At 41.9% G+C, this 21,219-nt stretch overlaps 1 protein-coding gene across 1 annotated transcript in view; it reads left to right on the forward strand.

Annotated features, from left to right (window-relative positions):
• The first annotated feature begins 592 nt into the window (after positions 1 to 592).
• Positions 593 to 21,219, forward strand: part of CDC5L (cell division cycle 5 like) — a 31,841-nt gene continuing 11,214 nt past the window's right edge. The window contains exons 1-14 of the mRNA XM_058020790.1: positions 593 to 899; positions 3,773 to 3,876; positions 4,694 to 4,855; positions 5,670 to 5,797; positions 6,614 to 6,713; positions 6,797 to 7,015; positions 8,165 to 8,309; positions 8,433 to 8,621; positions 9,953 to 10,101; positions 11,772 to 11,934; positions 12,967 to 13,131; positions 14,736 to 14,816; positions 15,139 to 15,384; positions 18,121 to 18,318. Coding sequence (XP_057876773.1) covers positions 855 to 899; positions 3,773 to 3,876; positions 4,694 to 4,855; positions 5,670 to 5,797; positions 6,614 to 6,713; positions 6,797 to 7,015; positions 8,165 to 8,309; positions 8,433 to 8,621; positions 9,953 to 10,101; positions 11,772 to 11,934; positions 12,967 to 13,131; positions 14,736 to 14,816; positions 15,139 to 15,384; positions 18,121 to 18,318 — 2,094 coding nt within the window. The 5' untranslated portion in view covers positions 593 to 854. The remainder of the gene's footprint in view (positions 900 to 3,772; positions 3,877 to 4,693; positions 4,856 to 5,669; positions 5,798 to 6,613; positions 6,714 to 6,796; positions 7,016 to 8,164; positions 8,310 to 8,432; positions 8,622 to 9,952; positions 10,102 to 11,771; positions 11,935 to 12,966; positions 13,132 to 14,735; positions 14,817 to 15,138; positions 15,385 to 18,120; positions 18,319 to 21,219) is intronic.

Raw genomic sequence — 21,219 nt, forward strand, 5'->3', positions numbered from 1 at the left:
CTCAACCCTTCACCTGTTGGGAGTGACATGAGTACCTGTCTATGAGAAGTTCCCAAATTCAAGTATGTAGCTTGTATACGCTCCTTTGGTGTGTGTGTGTGAGTGTTAAAATGCAAATGCACTATCAATGTTGCTGTCTTGTAGAATCACAGAATAGTTTTGCATTGGCACCTTAAAGATTATCTCGTTCCACCCCTTGCCATGGGCAGGGACACCTTCCATCATCCCAGGCTGCTCCAAGCCCTGTCCAACCTGGCTTTGAACACCACCAGGGATCCAGGGGCAGCCACAGCTTCTCTGGGCACCCTGTGCCAGGGCCTCACCACCCTCACAGCCAAGAATTTATTCCACACATAAACACATGAGGTTTCTTCCTGAAATTAAAAAAATACCTTGGGAACACTGGGGAGATGTGATTTCTGTCCGCTGTCCCTTTTGCGTCCCTTGAGGGAATTTGAGGAGTTTAATGAACGCCCAGTTCCTCCTTTCGTTCCCGCCCGGGACCCTCCGCCGTGCGCTCCTCCGGCCGGCGGGGGGCGCTAGCGCCGAGCGCCGCCTCAGGACACGCGGGGGGGCTGCGCATGCGCAAAGCGGCCGGACCCGCTTCCCCGCAGGAGCAGCGGCCTCGCTTCCCTTGGAAAAGCCGCCGGACCCGCTTTCCTGGGAAAGCCGCCGGGCCCGCTTCCCGCTTTTCTAGCAGAGCAGCCAGCCCCGCTTCCCTCGCTCTCGGCACCCGCCGCCCCTGAGGGCGACCGTGCGCCGTCTCGGCCGGCCCCGCTGACACCAGTGGCGCTCCCGCCCCCTTTCCATTCTCTCGCTCCAGGGGCTCGTCCCCGCCTCCCTTCGCCGCCAAGATGCCGCGGATTATGATTAAAGGCGGCGTGTGGCGGAACACCGAGGTAAGACTCGGCGGGGTTCGAGCCCCCGTCCCCCCTCAGGGCCGGGCAGGTGTGGGGGGGGTGGGGGAACCCTCATTGGTGCGCAGGCGCGGGAGGGGGCGGGTGCCTTGTGCGCCTGCGCAGGGGCTCTGGGGTTGTGGTGTCCCGGGGCAGGGTCGGGGCTGCTGGAGCCGCTGTGCCGGGACATCGCAGGGGTTGGGGACTGCAGGAGAGAGGGCAGGGAAGGGTCTGGGGCACAGGTGTGATGAGGAACAGCTGAGGCAGATGGAGGGGCTCAGCCTGGGGGGATTTTCTGGCTCTCCACAATTCCCTGACAGGAGGGTGCAGCCAGGTGTGGGTCTGGCTGTGCTCCCAGAACACGAGGACATGGCCTCAGGGTGCGCCAGGAGAGGTTTAGGTTGGACGTTTGGAACAATTTTTTCTCAGGAAAGATGATTAAACATTGGAATGGGCTGCCCAGGGAGGTGATGGAGTCACTGTTCCTGAAGGTGTTTAAGGAAAGCCTGGATGTGGCACTGAGTGCCATGGCCTCATTGGCATGGTGCTGATCAGATGTAGATTAAACTCAGTGATCTGAGAGGTTTTTTCCAACCGTACTGATTCTCTAATTCCTTGCCTCTGTGTTGGGTGCATTCCCCAGTAATCTGTGCCTTCCTCCTTCCAGTAGGCAAAGGTCACAAGGTCACATTGGTGTTTTTTCCCTTGGGCTGCAGATTGGGAAGCGCAGCCGTGTGTGTGTTGTGTCCTTCTGCCCCAGTGGAAGCATGGGCTGTGCTGTGCTTGGAGATGTCCCTCTCACCAGCTACAGTGTAACTTGTGCTGCACAGATTTATCATGCTCTAGGGGAATGAGGCAGCAGGAATCTCTTGCCCTTAAAGATATTTCCAAATGTGGAAATGACAAAGGCAGAGTCATACAATTTTTAGGATTGGAAAAGAGTTAAGATCACCAAGTGTCCAGCCATCAACCCAGCACCACCACCACCATGTTCACCATTTAACCCATCCTTAAGTGCACATCCATGTGGTTTTTTTATCACTTCCAGGAATGATGACTCTAGTACCACCCTAAGCAGCCTGTTCCAATGCTTTACCACCCTTTCCATGGAAAAAAAAATCCTAATAACTAATCTAAACCCCTGCTGCAACTTCAGTCTGTTTCTTGTCAATGCGTGTGGACTCTTCATCTGCAGCCCCAAGAATCCTGTACACAGAAATTGCTGTTCCAAAAAAGAACAATCCCCCTCCAGTTTTGCTATCACAAGCTTTCAGAACCACAAGTAGTCATGAAAAAATAAATAATGTGAGAAATCAAGGATATCAGTTTAATTAGATGTATGTTTAAAGCAAAAGGATGTGCACTGTGAAATACAGAACTCTGTCACTGCATACTGTGGAGACCAGGCATGTACATGGTTCCAGGAAACAGTGAGGAAAAGTAATGGAAGATAAAATGTGCTGTGTGTGTGCTTTTAAGCACTTGTGCTGTATCAGTGCTGTATCAGTGCCAGGAGGCAGCTAAATTTGGGGTCAGCAGAGGACAGAAAAACTCTCATTGTCTTCACCCCATTCTTAGGGTCTTTCATACTTGATAAATTTTGGTGGCAGCTGAAGAGAAAGAGCAGTGCATTAAATGGAATCACAGAATATCCTGGGTGGGAATGGACCCACAAGGTCCATCAGGTCCAGCTCCTGCACAGAACCCCCAAAAATCCCACCCTGTGCCCAAGAGCATTGTCCAAATGCTGCTTGAGCTCTGGCAGGCTTAGGGCTTGGCCACTGCCCTGGGGAGCCTGTTCCAGTGGCCAAAGAGATCCCTGGTTCACCAGGTTTTGTGTCCCAGAGATAAAAGAGGTGTTGGATTTTTATTTTGTTTTTAGCATTTTGATTACACATACAGAGAAAGGGGAATCAGGTGATACCAGGTCATTCATAAAATGATCCATTACACACAGAAAAAGCCTGTTCATGTCACTGGTGCAGCTCCTGTATGCCATAGAGCACCAAGTAAGTTAGAAAAAACACAGGAGAGGATTTATTATTTATTTCAGAACAGTAATCACATGAATTGTTGCCTGTAGCAGTTCAAGCCAGATCAATAAGCTCACAGTTAAAGCTGTTGTTCCTTGGGAGTGTCACTGGAGACAGTGTCAGACTCACTGAACTCTCACTGCGTACAGGAGAGGGATGTGTGTGGTTGACAGGGCTGTAAGAATACCTTTAATGCATTTAAAATTCCACTTTTTCTGAATAAACCAGAAATATTGAACCCATCTGTCGAGAATGGGAGAGGGGGATTGATGGATGGATTGACAGACAATTGACAGCACTTCTGGCTTTTGATCAAACTCAGTGCACACTTCATTGTATGTGAACAACCTGGCTCCCAAGCTGAATCTATCACATTTTTATTCCAGTTGTATTAAAATGTGAAAAATAGATAACTTTACAGTATTATTTAAAGCAGGGCAGCCAGGGATATCTGCCAGTTCTACTTTTTTCCAGTTGTGATGTCATTACCAGACAAACACCTCCTTGCCTCTCTTGCTGTCCTTCAGGGAAGACATACAGAGCCTTTGAACACTAGTGCATTAGAGAGCATTGAAAATAATAGTTTTGGAAGTTCTGTTGGCTATCTGAAGTTTGGAACAATAATCATGTGTCTATTTCATTTAATCTTTATGGATTTCATTGACCTTTGAAATACAGATCCTCATTTTTCTTGAGAATAAAATGGAACAGAAGTAGCAGTGTTATGCTGTGTTGTGCTGTTTCCTCTGGGACAGCCCATGAAATTTACCATGTTCTCCTTTGCTTGAGCTCAGACCTTCTGTTTTGCAGTCCATAAGGGTATTTATTTATGGTTTTTTCAAGGATGAAATTCTGAAAGCAGCTGTTATGAAATATGGCAAGAACCAGTGGTCTCGAATTGCCTCATTATTGCACAGGAAATCAGCAAAGCAGTGCAAAGCCAGATGGTAAGTGAGAGGTGCTGTGCCTGGGAATATGACCTTCATAATTAGTGGAAATTTAGGAAAAAACGTTACCACAGGCTAACTTATGTCCACAGACCAACAACAGTTTTAACACTGTTTGATTTTATCATGGAAACTTCAAATTCTTATTGCTTGAAAGTTGTTGAAAAAAAATAGCCAGATCTTCTGTTTGCCAGTGACTGCTGTGTTAGCAAATGCAGGATCAGTTTAAAATATCAACATTAGTTTTTCCCTTTATTTAAACATGTTTTAATCAGTGGATATTGCCAAGGAAGTAAAATTGTAGGATACTAATTTCTCTTACATATAATTTTGTAATTTCATGTAATGAGAGTTTGGCTTGAGAGTAAACATTAAGAAATTGCACTGTGAAATTTAGTATTTTTTGAAAAATAGGAGCTTTAAACTGATGCAAATACTGATGCAACATAAATGTATTTGAGAATCAGACTTTTTCACGTACTGAACTACACATATTTAATAAGAATACTTCTTGTAGAGACAACAGTACTGGCACAGTTGAGGATTAGTAAGATAATTATTGAAGTCTCCAGACCAAACAATTCTACCATTTCTCTATCTTTGATAGTTGCAATTTTTACTTTTTTCAAGATTAATTCTGTGACTCTTTACTGTGCCAGAATAGAGATGGGAAAAGGAAGAAGAGGCAGTATCTGTGTGAAAAGGGCTGTATAAATAATACATTTTAAAGCTCAAATACATATGTCATGAAAACCCTCTTGAAGACAAATCAGGGGATAACTTGGATCTGTCATCTTTCATTTTTCCCTTACCACAGGTACGAATGGCTGGACCCCAGCATCAAAAAGACAGAGTGGTCTCGGGAGGAGGAGGAGAAGCTGCTGCACTTGGCCAAGCTGATGCCAACCCAGTGGAGAACCATTGCCCCCATCATTGGCAGAACTGCTGCACAGTGCTTGGAACACTATGAATTTCTGCTGTGAGTTTCTGCTTGCCTAGAGGAAAATCTAGCCAAGAATACCCAGAAAATCTGAGGAGCTGTAGCAGTGTGTCATTCCCTTCTTCCATGGTAAATTAGGGTGATTTCAAGCTGACTGAGTCCTTTTATAAGCAAATCTGTAAAGATTGTGTTCAGTCACTTGTGTCTAGCTTGGAAGAAGCTCCTGGAACCTGGAGAGCAGCTTGGATAGGGATAGGTGTATCTCTCCTGCTCCTGGTCATTCTGGCTAAGGGGTCATCAAGATTTATGCTTTTATTAGGCTCTTTGGGCATTTTTTGACTGGCTGATCAGCAGGAGTGGGTATGTGCGAAAGAAAAGAGACATAAAACATCTGTTGAAGTGGCTGAATGTGCAGATACCAAGGGATTTCTTTTGGCCACAAAAAGAGAAAGAACATGCTGTTTTCCCTTGTGAGCATTCTTAATTCTGGTGCAATTGGTTGAGTAGAAAAAACATAACATAAAACTTGATTTTTTAATTTTGTCACACTGCTGGAATTCTTGTTTTTATTATTAAAGATTACCTGAGGGGATTTCTTTACTAGCTGTATTAGTGTTGTATTTTATATAATATTTTATTGTTGTAATGTAATACTGTGTTGGTTTCTTTCTCTTGTCTTGTTTAAGATTATGGAACTGTACCACGTTTGTGAATTGTAGAAAGATTAACTGTATTGTACAGAGCACAAGGGTATTGCTTTATCATCAGTCTTTGGAGACATTTAAGTGGTGGTTGTTATGAGTCTGGGGGAAAAGAAAGAGCTGGAAAACAAACACCTACAATGTGATTTTAGGGACAAAGCTGCTCAGAGGGACAATGAGGAAGAAACTGCTGATGATCCTCGGAAACTGAAACCTGGAGAAATTGATCCAAATCCAGAAACCAAACCTGCCAGGCCAGATCCCATTGACATGGATGAAGGTGAGTTAGGACTGTGTTTACTATTTTTGACAGAAATCTGATCTGTTTGATTTTTCTGTTTACACAGCCACTTTACCTTAGTTTCTTCCTTTTTTTCCACCACTGCTTGGTCATTAATTTACTTGCACATTTTGTCTTATTTCTGTATCTGGCCAGTCAGTTATACTTTTAAAGTTTTTCTTTTCTTGGTGCCTTTTTTGCCTCCTTATCTGTTACCACGACTGGCTGTTCTTTACTTGACAACTGCTCTGCTCATTTGCATTCTGTATCTTCATCATTTTCCATCAGCTCACGCCTCTCACATGAATCCATGCTGAAGCACAGGACTGCCTGACTTGCTTTTTTTTTTTCCCTTGCACAAAGCAACGTTACAAACCGAAAAATGCACATTGTTAAAATTCCCTTAATGGACTGTTGGTGTTTTTGAACCGTCGCAGGTTCACAAAATCAACACTCTCAGCTCTGGAAGAAAATGCAATTAACAAGTTCTCAAGAAAATACTCTCAGATAAAGATGTAAATGAAGTTTTACTTTCATTAATGTGGTCAGTTGGCCTCTTTATGTAAATATTTTTATTTGGTGTTGATACTTACTGATACTATTTTCAACATGGGGCTTTTTTTCTAAGTCTTCATTTCACCTGGCCAGTGATTCAGTAAATACATTGGTACAACTTGGAGATTAGTGATGACACAGAATGCATATGATTGATTGATTCAGCTTTTAAAGATGGTTTTCTGATTTTAATGTCACTTTTTTCCTGACTCTCATCTTTTAAGTGCAGATTCACTGCTGTATTTATCTGTGCTATTGTAGATGAGCTTGAAATGCTGTCTGAGGCTCGAGCACGTCTGGCAAATACACAGGGAAAGAAGGCCAAGAGGAAAGCCAGGGAGAAGCAGCTGGAAGAAGCTCGGTAAATTTACATTTGGTTTCATATCCTGGGACTGCTTTTCTTTAATTTACACTTTAAATCATGTGCTGTTACTGTTTCTTCAGACGTCTTGCTGCTCTCCAGAAAAGACGAGAACTTCGCGCTGCTGGAATTGAGATCCAGAAGAAAAGAAAAAAGAAGAGAGGTGTGGATTACAATGCAGAAATTCCATTTGAAAAGAAGCCTGCCCCCGGTTTTTATGATACATCAGAAGAAAATTATCAGTCCCTGGATGCAGATTTCAGGAGACTGCGTCAGCAAGACCTGGATGGAGAATTAAGATCGTAAGTGTGTGTTGGAATAAGGAGGGAACAGTGTATCTGAAAAAAAAGCAACCCATATGTCTGTGTGTTAAATCCTGGAAACATAATGTGGATGGGAAATGTATTTTCCATGGGACAGATAAAAGTGCAGGTGGCCCCTGCCTTTTCAGTTTTCTGTGGTTTATCTTTCCAGAAGGTCTAGTTCACCTATTGTCTATGTCTAGGTGACACCTATTGTCACCTCTTTTCTTTCCTCTAGTTCACCTTTTATCAGAATAATGTTTCTCACACATGTTCTTGTTCTTTAAGTTCAAATGTTATTTTTTTTGAGATTGTATTTTTTGGCAGTTTATTTGCTTGTGTATTTAGTGTCCTTTAAATAATAACCTTATAATGATTGCTTATAGGAGTAGATTTGTAGTATTACTTCTGGTGGAGTTGTTCTTAAGTTGATGTTTTTAATGCCTAATTTCTCCCCATCCCCCCCAGAAATCCCCAAAAGTGTAGTTGAGAAGTTAAATGCCACTCTTGGGTACATACTTAATTGTACAGTTACATTACTGCCAAAACTGCTTTTTACTGAGAGAGCTCAGTGCCATGTACAATTTGGTTTATTAACTCATGTGGCATTACTAACTGATCTTTCTGCACGGCTCTGTGTTCAGAGAGTCAGGCAGGAGCTTCAGACTAAAGATTATGATTTCACTGAGTGCCTCCATTGCTGTTTGAAGGAAATGCCATTTTTATTAAAGACTGAAGAGAAATTGGTTCCCACTTTCCACAAAAGAAAATACTCATTTTCCCTCTCTCCTTTTCTCTGCTGGAGAAAAAGGGACTCTTCACATTCCCTTATTTTTACTATCTAAATTCTTGGCCTGACATTTTTTTATTGATCCAGTGACCCTGTTTAGTGTAGTTTTTCAGCCTAAAAGCTGAATCTGTTGGCTAATTCCAATGATTTAAAAGCATTACACTGCCCTGTAGTAGGTTCTGCTGCAAGATCTGCAGATCACATCTAATCACCCACAAGGTGCTCCACTCTTCCTGCAGTGTTTTATTTCAGCATATCCAGTGTTTGAGAAAGGCACAGCCTTTTTGCTCTTGGCTCCTTTGCTTTGCTTTGTAGCTGCTCTGTGTGTTCTGAAATGATTCTGTTTTCCCTAATGACAGTGAGAGGGAGGGAAGAGAGCGCAAAAAGGACAAGCAGCACATGAAACGGAAAAAAGAGTCAGACTTGCCTTCAGCTATTCTGCAGACCAGTGGAGTGTCAGAATTTACCAAGAAAAGGAGTAAACTGGTGCTTCCAGCTCCTCAGGTGAGGTGTTTACTGATGATAAACAACTTGTAAGGCCAATACCAAACAGAGCTTTTTGTTTTATTGCATGGATCTCATAGTTACATTGCATCTTACTGTGCCTTGGGATTTTCTCTTTCAAAGATATCTGATACAGAACTTGAAGAAGTTGTAAAAGTTGGCCAAGCAAGTGAGATTGCACGGCAGACTGCTGAGGAATCTGGAATCACAAACTCAGCTTCCAGCACTCTTCTGTCTGAATATAATGTAACCAACAACAGCATAGCTCTGAGGACTCCCAAAACTCCAGCAGCCCAGGACAGGATCCTGCAGGTACAGTACAAGTGTACAGGATGGGTTTTAAGTTTTGGAGCAGGAGTCAACTGAGTAGAATGTGTAAGTGCCAGAGAAGCATTCCTTACATTATGTGCAGTGTTGGGATTTGAAGCAGTCCCAGTCTTCAGGACACACTGGAGGGCATAAAGCAGACCTGCTTATATTTAATCAATTGTCACTGTGCTTCAAAGCATTCTGATTGTTTTTCTTTCAGTCATATATTGTGTGAAGCTTTTTACCATTCTCTTGGAGTTTTGCATAATTTTCCCTTCCTTGTGTGTCTCTCAGTGCTGAAGATGTTCATCTCCTTAAACAGTGTATTTTATGTTGTCCAACTTTTGTTTCAAATAACAAGTAGTAATTAAGTGCAACAATGCAAGCATGTTTTCATAGCACTTTATTGGCTTCAAACTTAGGTTAGCCAAAACCTGCCTTTGCAACCTCTGATTGCCTGGATTTTTCAAAAACTGGTTGTGTTGAGTAACATTTTGTTGAGTATTTGGAAATGGATAAATCAAATCAGTGCAGCTAGTGTGCAACAAGGCCCCAAATATCCCACTCCAAAACAAAAAACCCTCTGAGTTGACAATGAGCTATATTTCAGCAGTTCCATGGTAGGAGAAAAGAGAAAGTTCCTGGCTCTGCAGATCATAACCTAAGTCTGTACAATGGTTGCAGGAATGCTCAGGCTCACCTTCAAATGGAGTTTATTATAAATGCCACACCATTATGCATATACACAGGTAGATTAGTGCTCTTCTGGGAATATATTTGCTATTTGCAGTAGTATATTTAGCTCATTTTTAGGAAGACTTAATTCTTCACTGTAATAAGGAAAAATGAAATAAAGAAGGGAGCTATTCATAACAGCCTCAGTTGAGTCATGGACCAAAAATCTGAATAGTGACATCTCTTTTGGAACACTGCCTTTGAAGTGCAGTTTGGATAAAGTTGATTGAATTCAGGTTTCAGAGTTCAAGTGTGCTCTTCCTTTTTAAAATAAGGATTCTTAGAATTATTTGAGTGTTCAGTCAAGATCTTGGAGATTTGTGGAGTCTGGCAAACTGAAGGAAGCTGAAACAATAAAACACCCAGTTTTGCAACTCCAGTTTATAACATATTTTACTGGAAATGAAGTTCAAATGTCTCTCAGTGGAACAGTAGGGTTTATAAGTACCAGTGTATGGGTGTTAAAGCTAAGAAGTTTTAAACATTTTCCACAAACTGATATTCAAATAACTCTTCAGTTATTCTTGCTGCTACTGAATCTGTTTAAACATGACTGTGAATGTTTTGGTGAAGCCTTGCTTGTGTTGTCTGTTACACAGGAGGCCCAGAATCTGATGGCTCTCACAAATGTGGATACTCCCCTGAAAGGAGGTCTTAATACTCCCTTGCATGAAAGTGACTTTTCAGGGGTAACACCACAGAAACAGGTTGTTCAGACTCCAAATACTGTGCTTTCCACCCCTTTCAGGTAAACAGACTCCTTTTGTGATGGGTGCCTGGGTGGGCATGGGTCTGTTTGGAGGTGGGTGAACAGAGCAGATTTTGATGTGTAAAATACTGTCATGATCAGAGCTTCAAAAGAAACTCACTTTTATTTCAAGCCCTTGTTGTACAAGTTTCTCCTTCTCTGTCTTTAGAAAGCCTCAGCCATGTCCTCTTCATCTGTATTCACACAGCTCACTGGAGTTTTGATCCAAAATGTGGCCTTCTGTGGTCTGGAGCAGTAGAAATTATTCTGGGGTAATGCAGGACTATAAATAGTAAGCTGGAGTGTCGTTCTGTATGTGGATCCTGGCCTTTCCAAAGTATTACCTTGGAATCAAAGATGTGGGAGGTCCCTCAGCCAAACCCACACTGAATTTTTGAAAAGCTGGAGTAAATATTTTATAAGCCATATATATCCAAAATAAAATATTTCTTATATTGCCAATCTAAATAGTACAGAATTGCTGGTTTAACTCTTACAGTGAACGAATACATATCCCACAAATGTCAAATACCATACAGCTAAAACATGTTACAATTGGTACATTTTGTGTGTCAGATTTTTCCACTTAGGTTCTAATTTTACTTGTATCATGTTAGTAGGAAAAGTGGAGAATAAAATAAAAAGGACCTTTATGGCAGCTTTTCCAAAGCAGCTTTATTTTGTTCAGAAGCTGTGTGCAAAAACCCTGATCTTGTAATTAAAAAGAGCAGTTCCAGCAGTGAGTGCTTTTTTTGAAGGTCTGTTAGAGTGTCAGTGTGGTGCATAATGAATGTAGAATTTGACCTGGAGTGATCTGGCTGTTGATTTGCGTTATTTTATATTTCAGAAGGTAGAGATGCTCTAATTTTGTTGTTTGGAATTTTTTGTGGTGTTTTTTTTAGCTTCTGAAGCTCAGATTTGCAGATGTAAATATGTTACCTGTGGATCAACTTGGCTTGCTTGTAGAAATGCTCTGTCAGTGGTAAAATCCCTTGAGCAGAAGGAAAAATTAATCAATTAATCAATTAATAAAAAAATTAATCAAATTAGTCAGTCCATGAAGTAGCCCCTCATTCATGTAGTAGGTCATTGGGATAGAGAACAATATTCCTTCCTAGTCTAGAGGAGAAGCAATTGGGGCCAACAAAATCTAAGACTTAATCTATGTTGCCTAACCACAGATGCTTAGTAGTAATTCTTATAATGTAATTACTTCTTCACTAGTCAGTGAAAGCAAAGAGGCATTTTAGGATGATCCATTCAGTTGTAGTGTGGGACAGCTGTTGGGCCAGATGATTTCAGAGCAATTGACTTGCCCAGGTGCTGGGGAAATCAGAGCTTGCAATTCAGCCCTGGTTACTGCATCCCAGAGTAATGCCTGGTGACTGGAGAAGCTCTTCTCTCAAAAGCAGCAGTGGGAGTTTGTGTCGGTGGAGTTCCTGAAGCTTCTCTTGAAATGATGATGTGCCTAGATTTCAGTTTGGCAGGACCTTGGTTGCACCTTGACTTAAACAATTTATTTTCAGTATTCTTGTAATTGCACTTTACAATTTTACTGCCTCCCAAGAAAAGCTCTAGATTGAATATATAGACTGTGTTTATGTAACTTTTCAGACTTCTGTAAGTAGAGTTCTTTAGTAAAAAACTAATGACTAATTGCACTTCACTAGAACACCCTCTCAGGGGTCAGAGAGTTTAACTCCTCGGGGAGGGCTGACTCCCAAACCTGCCCTTGGCACAACTCCTGGGAGAACTCCCCTGCGGGATAAACTGAACATCAACCCAGAGGAGGGAATGGCAGATTACAGTGACCCATCCTATGCAAAACAAATGGTGAGTAGTACTTAAGAAGTGGAAATCTGTGCTCTATCTATTTTCAGGTTTTTAGTTCTCATCTGCCGAAAAAAATTTTATTTTCTAATAAAATGTATATTGCTTTCACCTGTCTAGGGGTCCGTCCTCATCACATAAAAAAATCCAATCTTTATTTAAAAGAACAGAAGTCTTGCCTCTTAGAATGGCTTTCAGTGTGCTCAGTAAACACACTAAAACTGTTTTTTGGAGAAGTCATAGTTAAGTTTCCATCCTATTTCTATCTTTGAAGCTGAGCAGGAAATGCATCTTGAGCAAAGATTCATTTTTCTTGCAATCCTGCAGAATCCTCAAATTCCTCATCATCTTGACTTCCTGATTTACCTACAAGACCTTTTCATCAGTCTGCTCTGTTGACAACACTGAGCTAAAGGAGTTTAATTTTTGCTGTTTGGAGCACTGGGGTTTGAGATGTTGAGAAACCTGAGTCCCATCCAGGCTTTTTCATTACCTTTGGCAGCAGATGTTTCCATCCTTGGAGATTTAGCCAGATGGGCCCTGCCAATTAGACATGGCATAAAAGGGCATACACCTAATAGGTAGCACCTTGGGAACTCCTTTTTTGTGGCTGATTCTTCAGCCTCAACTCTAGCTTTGAATATCTCCCACCTGAGCTATTGGCAGTTTTCTTTTTGGCCTAGCTAAGATACCACTCCAAGTGTTTGCCATGTTCTCACAAAAATAACTCTTCAAATTCAAAATTCCAGAGCTCCTCGTAGCTTGAAGGAGGTTTATTTGATGTAGTTATACTTTAGTTCTCTCTTAGCCTTTTTATAGTAAAAGGACTTTTTACTGCTAGAAGGGAAACTGAGGCTTCAAATCCCTGGTGGACTCTCCAGATCCAGATCTGGTGCTGGCTGGCTTTGCAGCAGACTGAGGTGGAATAATCAGTGTGTTAATGCAGATGAGTGGAGTGTGATTGTGTTGCTCTCAGGGCATTGCACTGCACTCAGGGTATAAATGCAGAATCACATCTCCCTGCTCTTCCCACAGGAGAGGGAGTCTCGGGAGCACCTGCGCATGGGGCTCATGGCCCTCCCTGCTCCAAAGAATGACTTTGAGATTGTTCTGCCTGAAAATGCAGAGAAGGAACTTGAAGAACATGAAGTAGATGAAACCTTTGTAGAAGATGCTGCTGATATAGAAGCCCGCAAGCAGGTCAGTGTGTGAGATGTGGATGGTGCTTTTTGTATAAAATAAAATGTGTTCACTGTATGGTTCCCATCGTTTCACACCTGTTCAATGGAAGAGGTACAGCTTCTACAGGATAGCAAAGGAAAAGTTACCTGTTTTCTTTGCTCCTATCAGAGTATGCACACACAGAGGCCAAATCGGTTTTCTCTCTAAATAATTTTCTTAATTTCTTAATGTTATGTATCACATCATTTTCTAGGATGAAGTCCCTAAGAGTGCCTGTGTCCTAACTGCTATGTTTGTCCCCCAGAATATAAAAATTTAATTAAAAGCCTTTTTCTACAGTGACACTTGCTTGATTTTAAGCACATAAGAGCTGTGCTTTTTTTTCAGTTTCAAGTTATTCTCTCAAAGTTAAAAGTTGCTGTTTGTGAAACCTTAGACAGATGTATACAAGCTCAGGCAGGCAGGTAGCACACAAATAAAAATCTGCCATGCAGGGAATTGGCACCCTTGGCCACTACCAGAGGATTACCCAGACAGCCAATTTGTGAATGAGTCCTTGTTGTGTTTTGGTTTAGAATCAAGGAAGACTGGATAAAGTACAAGCCTAAATTCTGCCAGTTAATTGGCAGTACTGGCCAGTAACCAGAGACACTTTAAATCTTTCTAAAAACAGTTCCTTTTCTATTTATTGCTAAGCCTAAATTCTGTTTTGCAAATCTCTTTCTATTATATACCTTATATAAATATACATTTTTCATAAAAATAAATGGGATTTTTGAGTCCAAAGAACTTTTTGAAAATGGCTGTGCCTTGACAAGTGAACAAAATATTTTAAAAAATCCTATGCTTTGGTCTTTAAATAGAATAAGCATTTCCCAGAATTTGATTCCTCATGTGTCCTGTTTGGGGAGGAACATGTTTTATACATGTATTTGTATGTCTTGTGCATACATACCCTAATAAAAAGTCTGAATAAATACAAGTAATGTATGTGTGTAGAATAAAGAATCTGAGTTGTACCATCATACAAGAGAAGAACATCCTGCCTTCAAGTGAAGATGTGACATGCTGGGATTAGAACATGGAAGATGTTAGTCGTTGTTCCTGAAGTTCCTGACAACCTTGGCTTTTCATGTTATTTATTACTTGAGAGTATATTGTAAAGAGAATTCTCACTTGTTTTTCCACTTTACAAGTATTGTTTTAGTGAAATATGTACTTTAAGTCATTGAAGATGAGAAACAGAGTCATGGCTGCTAATTTAAGTCTTTCTTTTCCTGGTGGATTTAATGTCTGAAGAATTTAGAACAGCTGTCACACACAGAGAAATGTGTAAAGAACGAAATCTTGCTGCAGTTGAGATTGAAGGAGGATTTGATGCCTGGAAATGACTTTTGAAGATCTCTTTTCTGTTGGTGTTAATCTGCTGTGCTCTTCCCATTCACTTTAGAGGCAGTGAATTGTGTTGTCATCACATTATTTAGCTCTGGCTTAGTAACATGAAGTCTGTATACTAGAAGGAATCTTTGCTGCAATAATCAATTAGTTTTTACATCACATACATTCCTAGCAGCATCTGATGAGTTACAGTGGCTGCAGTAACACTTGGCTTCTCTGTTTAGGCTCTCCGAGAAGCAGAGCGTGCCAAGGAGCTGAAGAGAATGCACAAAGCTGTGCAGAAGAATCTGCCACGGCCCTCAGAAGTAAGTGGAAACAAAATTCACTGTTAAGGAACAAAAATTAAAAATAAAGGCTTTAACCATTATAGGAGGAAATACAGTCAAAGGAAATAATGAGAGAGTGAAATCTTTGACTATGCTGATTTTCATGAAGCTTCCCCAGCAGAGTTGTCATGTGGTATTTTGTCTGCACAGATGTTGAGATTGCTGCATGTGTCACAAGTGTTTTGGCACATCCTCTGTGAGGTTTAGCTGATAGATAAAATTCATACTTGAGTGGAGATACATGAATTTAATATCTTAGGTGTATATTATATTTACAAATTTTTTTTTTATTCCTGAACAGGTTAATGAAACAATACTGAGGCCCTTAAATGTGGAACCACCTCTAACAGACTTGCAGAAAAGTGAAGAACTCATAAAGAAAGAGATGATTACCATGCTTCATTTTGATCTTTTACATCATCCATTTGGAGAACAGTTTACTGGTAAGAAAGGCAAAGGCCCAGGATTTGGAAGCAACAATGCAGAGCACATGGCTTACCTGGAACAAAATCCCTATGAGAAGTTCTCCAAAGAGGATCTCAAGAAGGTGAGAATTGTGTGGCCTGAGGAGACCTAAAGTCTCTTTAGGGCATAGTTGTGTAATATTAGGGAAAAAAGCCTGGGAAGAATTGAGTTGGGAGGTCTCCGGAGTGTTGTATGAAGGGCTGTAATCATTGAGTTGTTGGGCTTGTAAAGACCTCTCAGATAATCAGGTTTGATCATTAACCCAGCACTGCCAAGCATTAAGTAAGGATAAGTTAATAAGTAAGGATGATTTAAGTGCACATTCTGCTTTCTGTGAGCTGATATTAGTCTGGGTTTTCAGCAGAATGATGAGGATGCTGTATTTGCCCATAGACATTGTCAATGAGATACAAATTTGAATTGTTGTGGTTGCTTATCATTTTAAATAAGGGTAGGAGGAATGATATCCCAACAGTTACCAAATTCTACTTTACCATTTCTGTAAATTGCTATTAAATCATTGAGGCATTAACCAGGTGATACCCACCTTGTGCTGCCTCTGCATTTTATTAATCCAGAATCACAAAGCATTTTCTTCAAAACAGTGCAGACCGAATAGGACAATGGTAGTCAGCTTGTACCTTGGAGCAGCAAATCAAGTTGCTTAATTGTGCTTGTCCAGCTCAATCCAGGCAAGCTGTGCTGCTGCAGAGCCTGCTGGGCTGTGGCAGCTGACCTGCAGCCATACCTGGCCCAGAAGTGCTGAGCAGGCAGATTGGGCCCTGGCTGGCTGCAGTGAGTGGGCGGCCTGGGCACTGTGTCCTGTTTTGCATTGTAATCCCAAGTTAAACAGCAGCTCTGGACCAGGGTTCCAGTTCAGGGTGTTCATTTATTTAAGCAGCTACAGATGTTGGCTTTTGCTGCCAAGTGACAGATAGGCAATTCTGTGGTTTAGCTCTTTCAAAGAGCTTCACCTGTGAAGCTGTGCCAGTAACCTTTGACCAAATGCCTGCAAGAATAAAAATGAATGAAAAGAGCAAAATCACGTGCCACCAAGTTGTCTGTCTCTCTTTAGACTTGTCCTCTGACAATACCTGTTGTATCTCTGCACCTAAATCCCTTATTCCTTTAAGGTGGCTCTAAAGATACACAAGCAGATTTTAAATCCATGTCCTTGACCATATCTGACCAATGAATGTAGATCCTGAAAGGAGAAACACTGAACAGTATGTACTTCCAATTTGCTGTGAAATGAAAAATTATACTTCAAGATCTCTTACCAGGAGACATTAAAGATGGAAAATACAGTTAGATCATGAATTTCGCTGCCCTGCCAGTGTCAGATTGTTCCCTTAGGAATGTTCTCCAAGTGCTTTCTCTGGTTGTTTTGAAGTGCAGCAAGAATCAGGTTTGCTATCACTTCCCTTAGAGACTATTACACGGTCCAGTAGTTTTTGTCTGGAATTTTTTCTTCAAAGTCCCTGGAAGTTTCATCTTTTAACTGATGGGCAGAAGATTTTTGCATTCCTGCTTGCTCTCTGACATTCATCACAATATTCCCCCTTGTCTAAAATCCAGTTCAAACCAGAAAATTTTCCTATCTCTGTGATCTCATCTGGACCTTGTTTATTTTGCTTTACTTCATTTGTTTTTAGAACATCTTCATCCTAAAAACCCTTTCATAAAATACTCCTGTCTTTTCCTGATGTGCAGTTCTGTTTTGGGAAGGATTGGCAGTGGTGCTGGGCAGGGTGTGCTGAGCTCCTGGAGCTGGGAAACACTTCTGGTGCTACAAGTAAATACCCTCAAGTAGTTCCTCACAGTGTACTGATCTTGGCTAATTGAAATTTATAACATTTAGCTTTGTCAGGTGTGGTTGTGTTACTCCTGTTTTATCTGTCTTGACCATCAAGAACAAGTAATTAATTTTCTCTTCCCCAGTATCTGTGGAATCATTTAATCTGGTGATACCTGAATTTCTACCTGGTCAGTGTGCAGTTACAAAACATAACATCTGCTTGAAGTAAGATACCTACTGCTGATAGGGAAATTTGTGCTGCACCTGTAAATGCTGTTGAAAGACAGGACATGGACATGTTCTTATAACAATGAGGTCTAGACTGGCAAAGATGCTTTAGTTTTTTAGTTATTAATAAAATCAGAAGGACCTGGGTGCCTGTGTAGTTTTGTAGGCCAGGCTCTTTGTCAGAAATATTAAGAGTTGTGAGACCAACAAGAATATTTTCAACTCATTGTAAACTTTGAAAACTAAAGTGGAAGCAGCAGAGTGCTCATATCTCACAGTTCTTCAGCCACAGAACGTGTTAGTTGCAGTCAGAGTTCCTGCAGCAGAACTTACACAGCTCACCCGGGAATGTTCGGACTTGACTTTCCAGGTTGTGTGGAGAAGGGCAAGCAAAAGGAAATGAAAAGTGATTTTTGTTTCATAGGACAGCTGCTTCTGTCTGTACAGTTCTCCCTCCCCTCAAGGTCCCTGCTTTTATCTCTGTTCTTGTGCAGCAAGATGAAGTATCTCACTGTGCCACAGCTTTCATTAGCCACGCCAGAGTGATGTCAGGTTTGGCCAAATTATATAAAATGAGGGATAGTTGTGCTGTGAGGAGCCTTCTAGCCTGGGTTTCATTTGTAATCCACAGCATCTGTGTTTGATTTCATAGTTAGCTTAACCTGATGGTGAGCTTTGAGTATGAAAGGAAAAGCTGCCCCCATGAATTGCACACTGAAGGTTTGAAAAGAAAAAAAACATTCCTTGTATTCTGTGTATTGTAACTGCAGCTTCTCTCATCCTTTCCAACAGGCACAGGATCTACTGGCACAAGAAATGGAGGTGGTAAAGCAAGGAATGGGGCATGGAGAGCTGTCAAGTGAAGCTTATAACCAGGTGTGGGAAGAATGTTACAGCCAAGTGTTGTACCTGCCTGGACAGAGCCGCTACACAAGGGCTAACCTGGCCAGCAAAAAGGACAGGATAGAGTCACTTGAAAAGAGACTTGAGGTCAGTGTCACTTTTTTCTACCTTTTGCACCTCCTTTTTTTGAGTTTCCTTGTGTTTTTTTTGTTTTTTTTCCCTTGTAGGAGTTCAATCGGGTCTTTTAAAGGGATCCATTTGAAAAGGTTGGTTGTTGAGGAATTTTCCTAGGGAGTTTATAGATGTTCTTGAGGTGCTTAAATCACCTTCTCTCATCTTCCTCCTTACAATATCCCCACACAGAGTATTCCCACACAAAGTTTCTCTCTGCACTATTAGCTGTGAGACAGCTCATCCACTCCATTCTCTACTGGAGAGAAGGTCAGGTTCTGCTCTCTGTTAATTGCATGTGGATTTTTTTGATGTTTTCTTAATCTCTCCTGTGAGTCGATCAGATCTTCCTCAGTTTGCACTTGATTGTGGCCAGGATGAGGAGAAACCTCAGGGAAAGATGCTTAAAAAAACCATCTCTGTGCCAAAGTTCCTCTCAAGTTCTCTTTCCAACTTAATTTTGGTTTCTGACTGACTATTACATACATGAAGATTAGATAGTCTTGAATTCTTTCCAGACTGGCATCTTTTTCCAGTTCCAGAGATTCCCTCCAAAAAAGAGAACAGTAGATGTCTGTGATCCCATTTCACTTACCTCTGTCAGACCCTTTGACACTGATTTCCCTTGCCCATTCCTCTCTCTAGATTTTCACTCAAACACTCCATACAAAAAACCAAAAAAATAGACAACCTTCATGATAACAAGTAAACTGGTCTGAAACAGTTTCTTCCCACAGAACATGTTTGTTCTGACTTGCAGTAAGTCATAAATGTTTTCTTAAATACTGCTTTAGCCTAAAAGTCTCTCCAAATTATGCAAGAATCAGATTATTTTTTTCCTATGGTAAAAGGAAACTTTTCAAAAACAGTTTTTCTGTATTTAACATCAACATAGCTACTGTTGCTAGAAGTAAACCTCCCCAGACAGCTGCTTCTCCAGAAATAACTAGAGAGTCCAGAAAGGCTGAATTTTCACTTGATTCATGCATATAAAATACAGCTTGAGTGTGTGTTTTGTGAAGTCTGTCACTAAAGGGCGTTGTCCAACAATTGCTCCCGCAATTGTTAACTCAGCTCCGGGCCAGGAGCAGTTCACCTGCGTGTATCCCTGTAGTAGGGGTTTAGTATGGACTCCAGAGCCGCTGTCGTGCTGCTGCTCACCCAGCAGAGAGCGCCATTGCCCTGCCCAGCGCTGCCTGACACACTCTCACTTGCTCTGCTCTCCCAAACCCGTGAGGGAGCTCAGCAGCAGCCTGGCCTGGCAGGCAGCGTGCCAGAAGTCAGAGGGCTGCACCTAATTTGTGTACAAATCCTTTTGAAATTTAAATATCTTAGGTCCAAAATGATGTTAGAAGGGTATTATTAAAGTTGCAAAGTCAAACAGTCCAAGTTAGGGAATGCATGAACAGCCTTAATTTGCCTGTGCCTATGCTTTTTGAGACAGTCTTTAATTTCATGATTGCAGCCTAGTTTTTCCACAGACTCATTTACTGCACAGGGTGGATGGTACTTGCTTAATGAGTAGCTCTTGAATATTTTGTTTTCTCTTAATTGTTTGGTGTGTGGCCCTGTGCCTTTATCCTGTGCACTGTTTCTGCAGTCTAAATTGGTTACTTCTGTGTGGGCTTTCTTGTGCTGTTGATTTCTGTCCTTCTCTTCCCAATATTTAAATGAGTAGTTGGTGGTGGAATGTGTATTAAGGATACTGAAGCAAAGTAAGGTCAAGTTATCATTTATCAAGCTCATGTATGTGTGTGCTAAATGGTCTTTGCTCTGCAGTCACAGGACAGTTGTCAAAAAAAAAAAAAAAGGTTTTATTTTCTGTCAACGTTGCATAGGACTCTGTGAAAGACACTTAACAAAATCCTGTTAGCTTAGAAAAGTGATCCTGCCTCTCTGCCCTGCCTGCTGAGGAACATCTGGGATGCTGTGTCCAGTTCTGGGCTCCTCAGGACAAGGGAAACATGGAGCTCCTGGAGTGGGTCCAGTGCTGGGTGGCAAAGATGATGGAGGGACTGGAGCATCTCCCTGATGAGGAAAGGCTGAGGGAGCTGGGGCTGCTCAGCCTGGAGAGGAGGCACAGCTGAGAGGGGCCCTCAGCCCTGGGTGTCCCTGTGTGCAGGGAGGGGCAGAGCAGGGCCCAGGCTCTGCTCCAGGGCCCAGCAATGGCACCAGAGCCACGGGCAGGGACTGATCCCAGCAAGTTCCACCTGGACAGGAGGCAGAACTTCTTCCCTGTGCAGTGACCAAGCACTGAACAGATTGTCCAGAGAGGCTGTGGAGTCTCCTCACTGGGGATATTCCAGAACTGCCTGGACTCAATCCCATGCCCTGTGCTCTGGGATGACCCTGCTTGAGCAGGGAGGAGGGAGCAGAGGAGCCACTGTGGTCCCTTCCAGCCTGACCCCTTCTGTGTCTGTTATCAGTCACTGTATTCATGAGACTCTGGCTAATGTTGCTACATCCCCTGGGAGCTCTGAGTGCTGCTGGATGAGACTCATAGTGCAGTTCCACACAATCCTGCTCTCCCATTTTCCTGTGTTCCCAAATTCCACCCCAGTGGGGCCAGCAGAGCCCTGTGCCTGCAGGTGCAGTGAGCCCTGTGCTGCCTCTCACAACTCACTGCTGTTGAGTGCAGGTGGACTCTGTGCAAAGTTAAATTTGACCTGAAAATCTCTCCCAAGTGTGTGCAAAATGCAGTTTAGTGCAGCTCTGTGGCTTGACCCTAAAAGGCCCTTCCTAAAAGGAAGATATACTGGTTTTTTAAGCATAGCTCACCTGCTGAATCATTTCTTAAACAATAAATAAAAAGCATAGCAGTTTAATGAACAAATGAATATGCAATAAAAAAGCACAGATTTCTTTTCCCTACTTCAT

This window comes from Melospiza georgiana, chromosome 3 (genome assembly GCF_028018845.1).
Source record: "Melospiza georgiana isolate bMelGeo1 chromosome 3, bMelGeo1.pri, whole genome shotgun sequence".
Classification (NCBI taxonomy): Eukaryota; Metazoa; Chordata; class Aves; order Passeriformes; family Passerellidae; genus Melospiza; species Melospiza georgiana.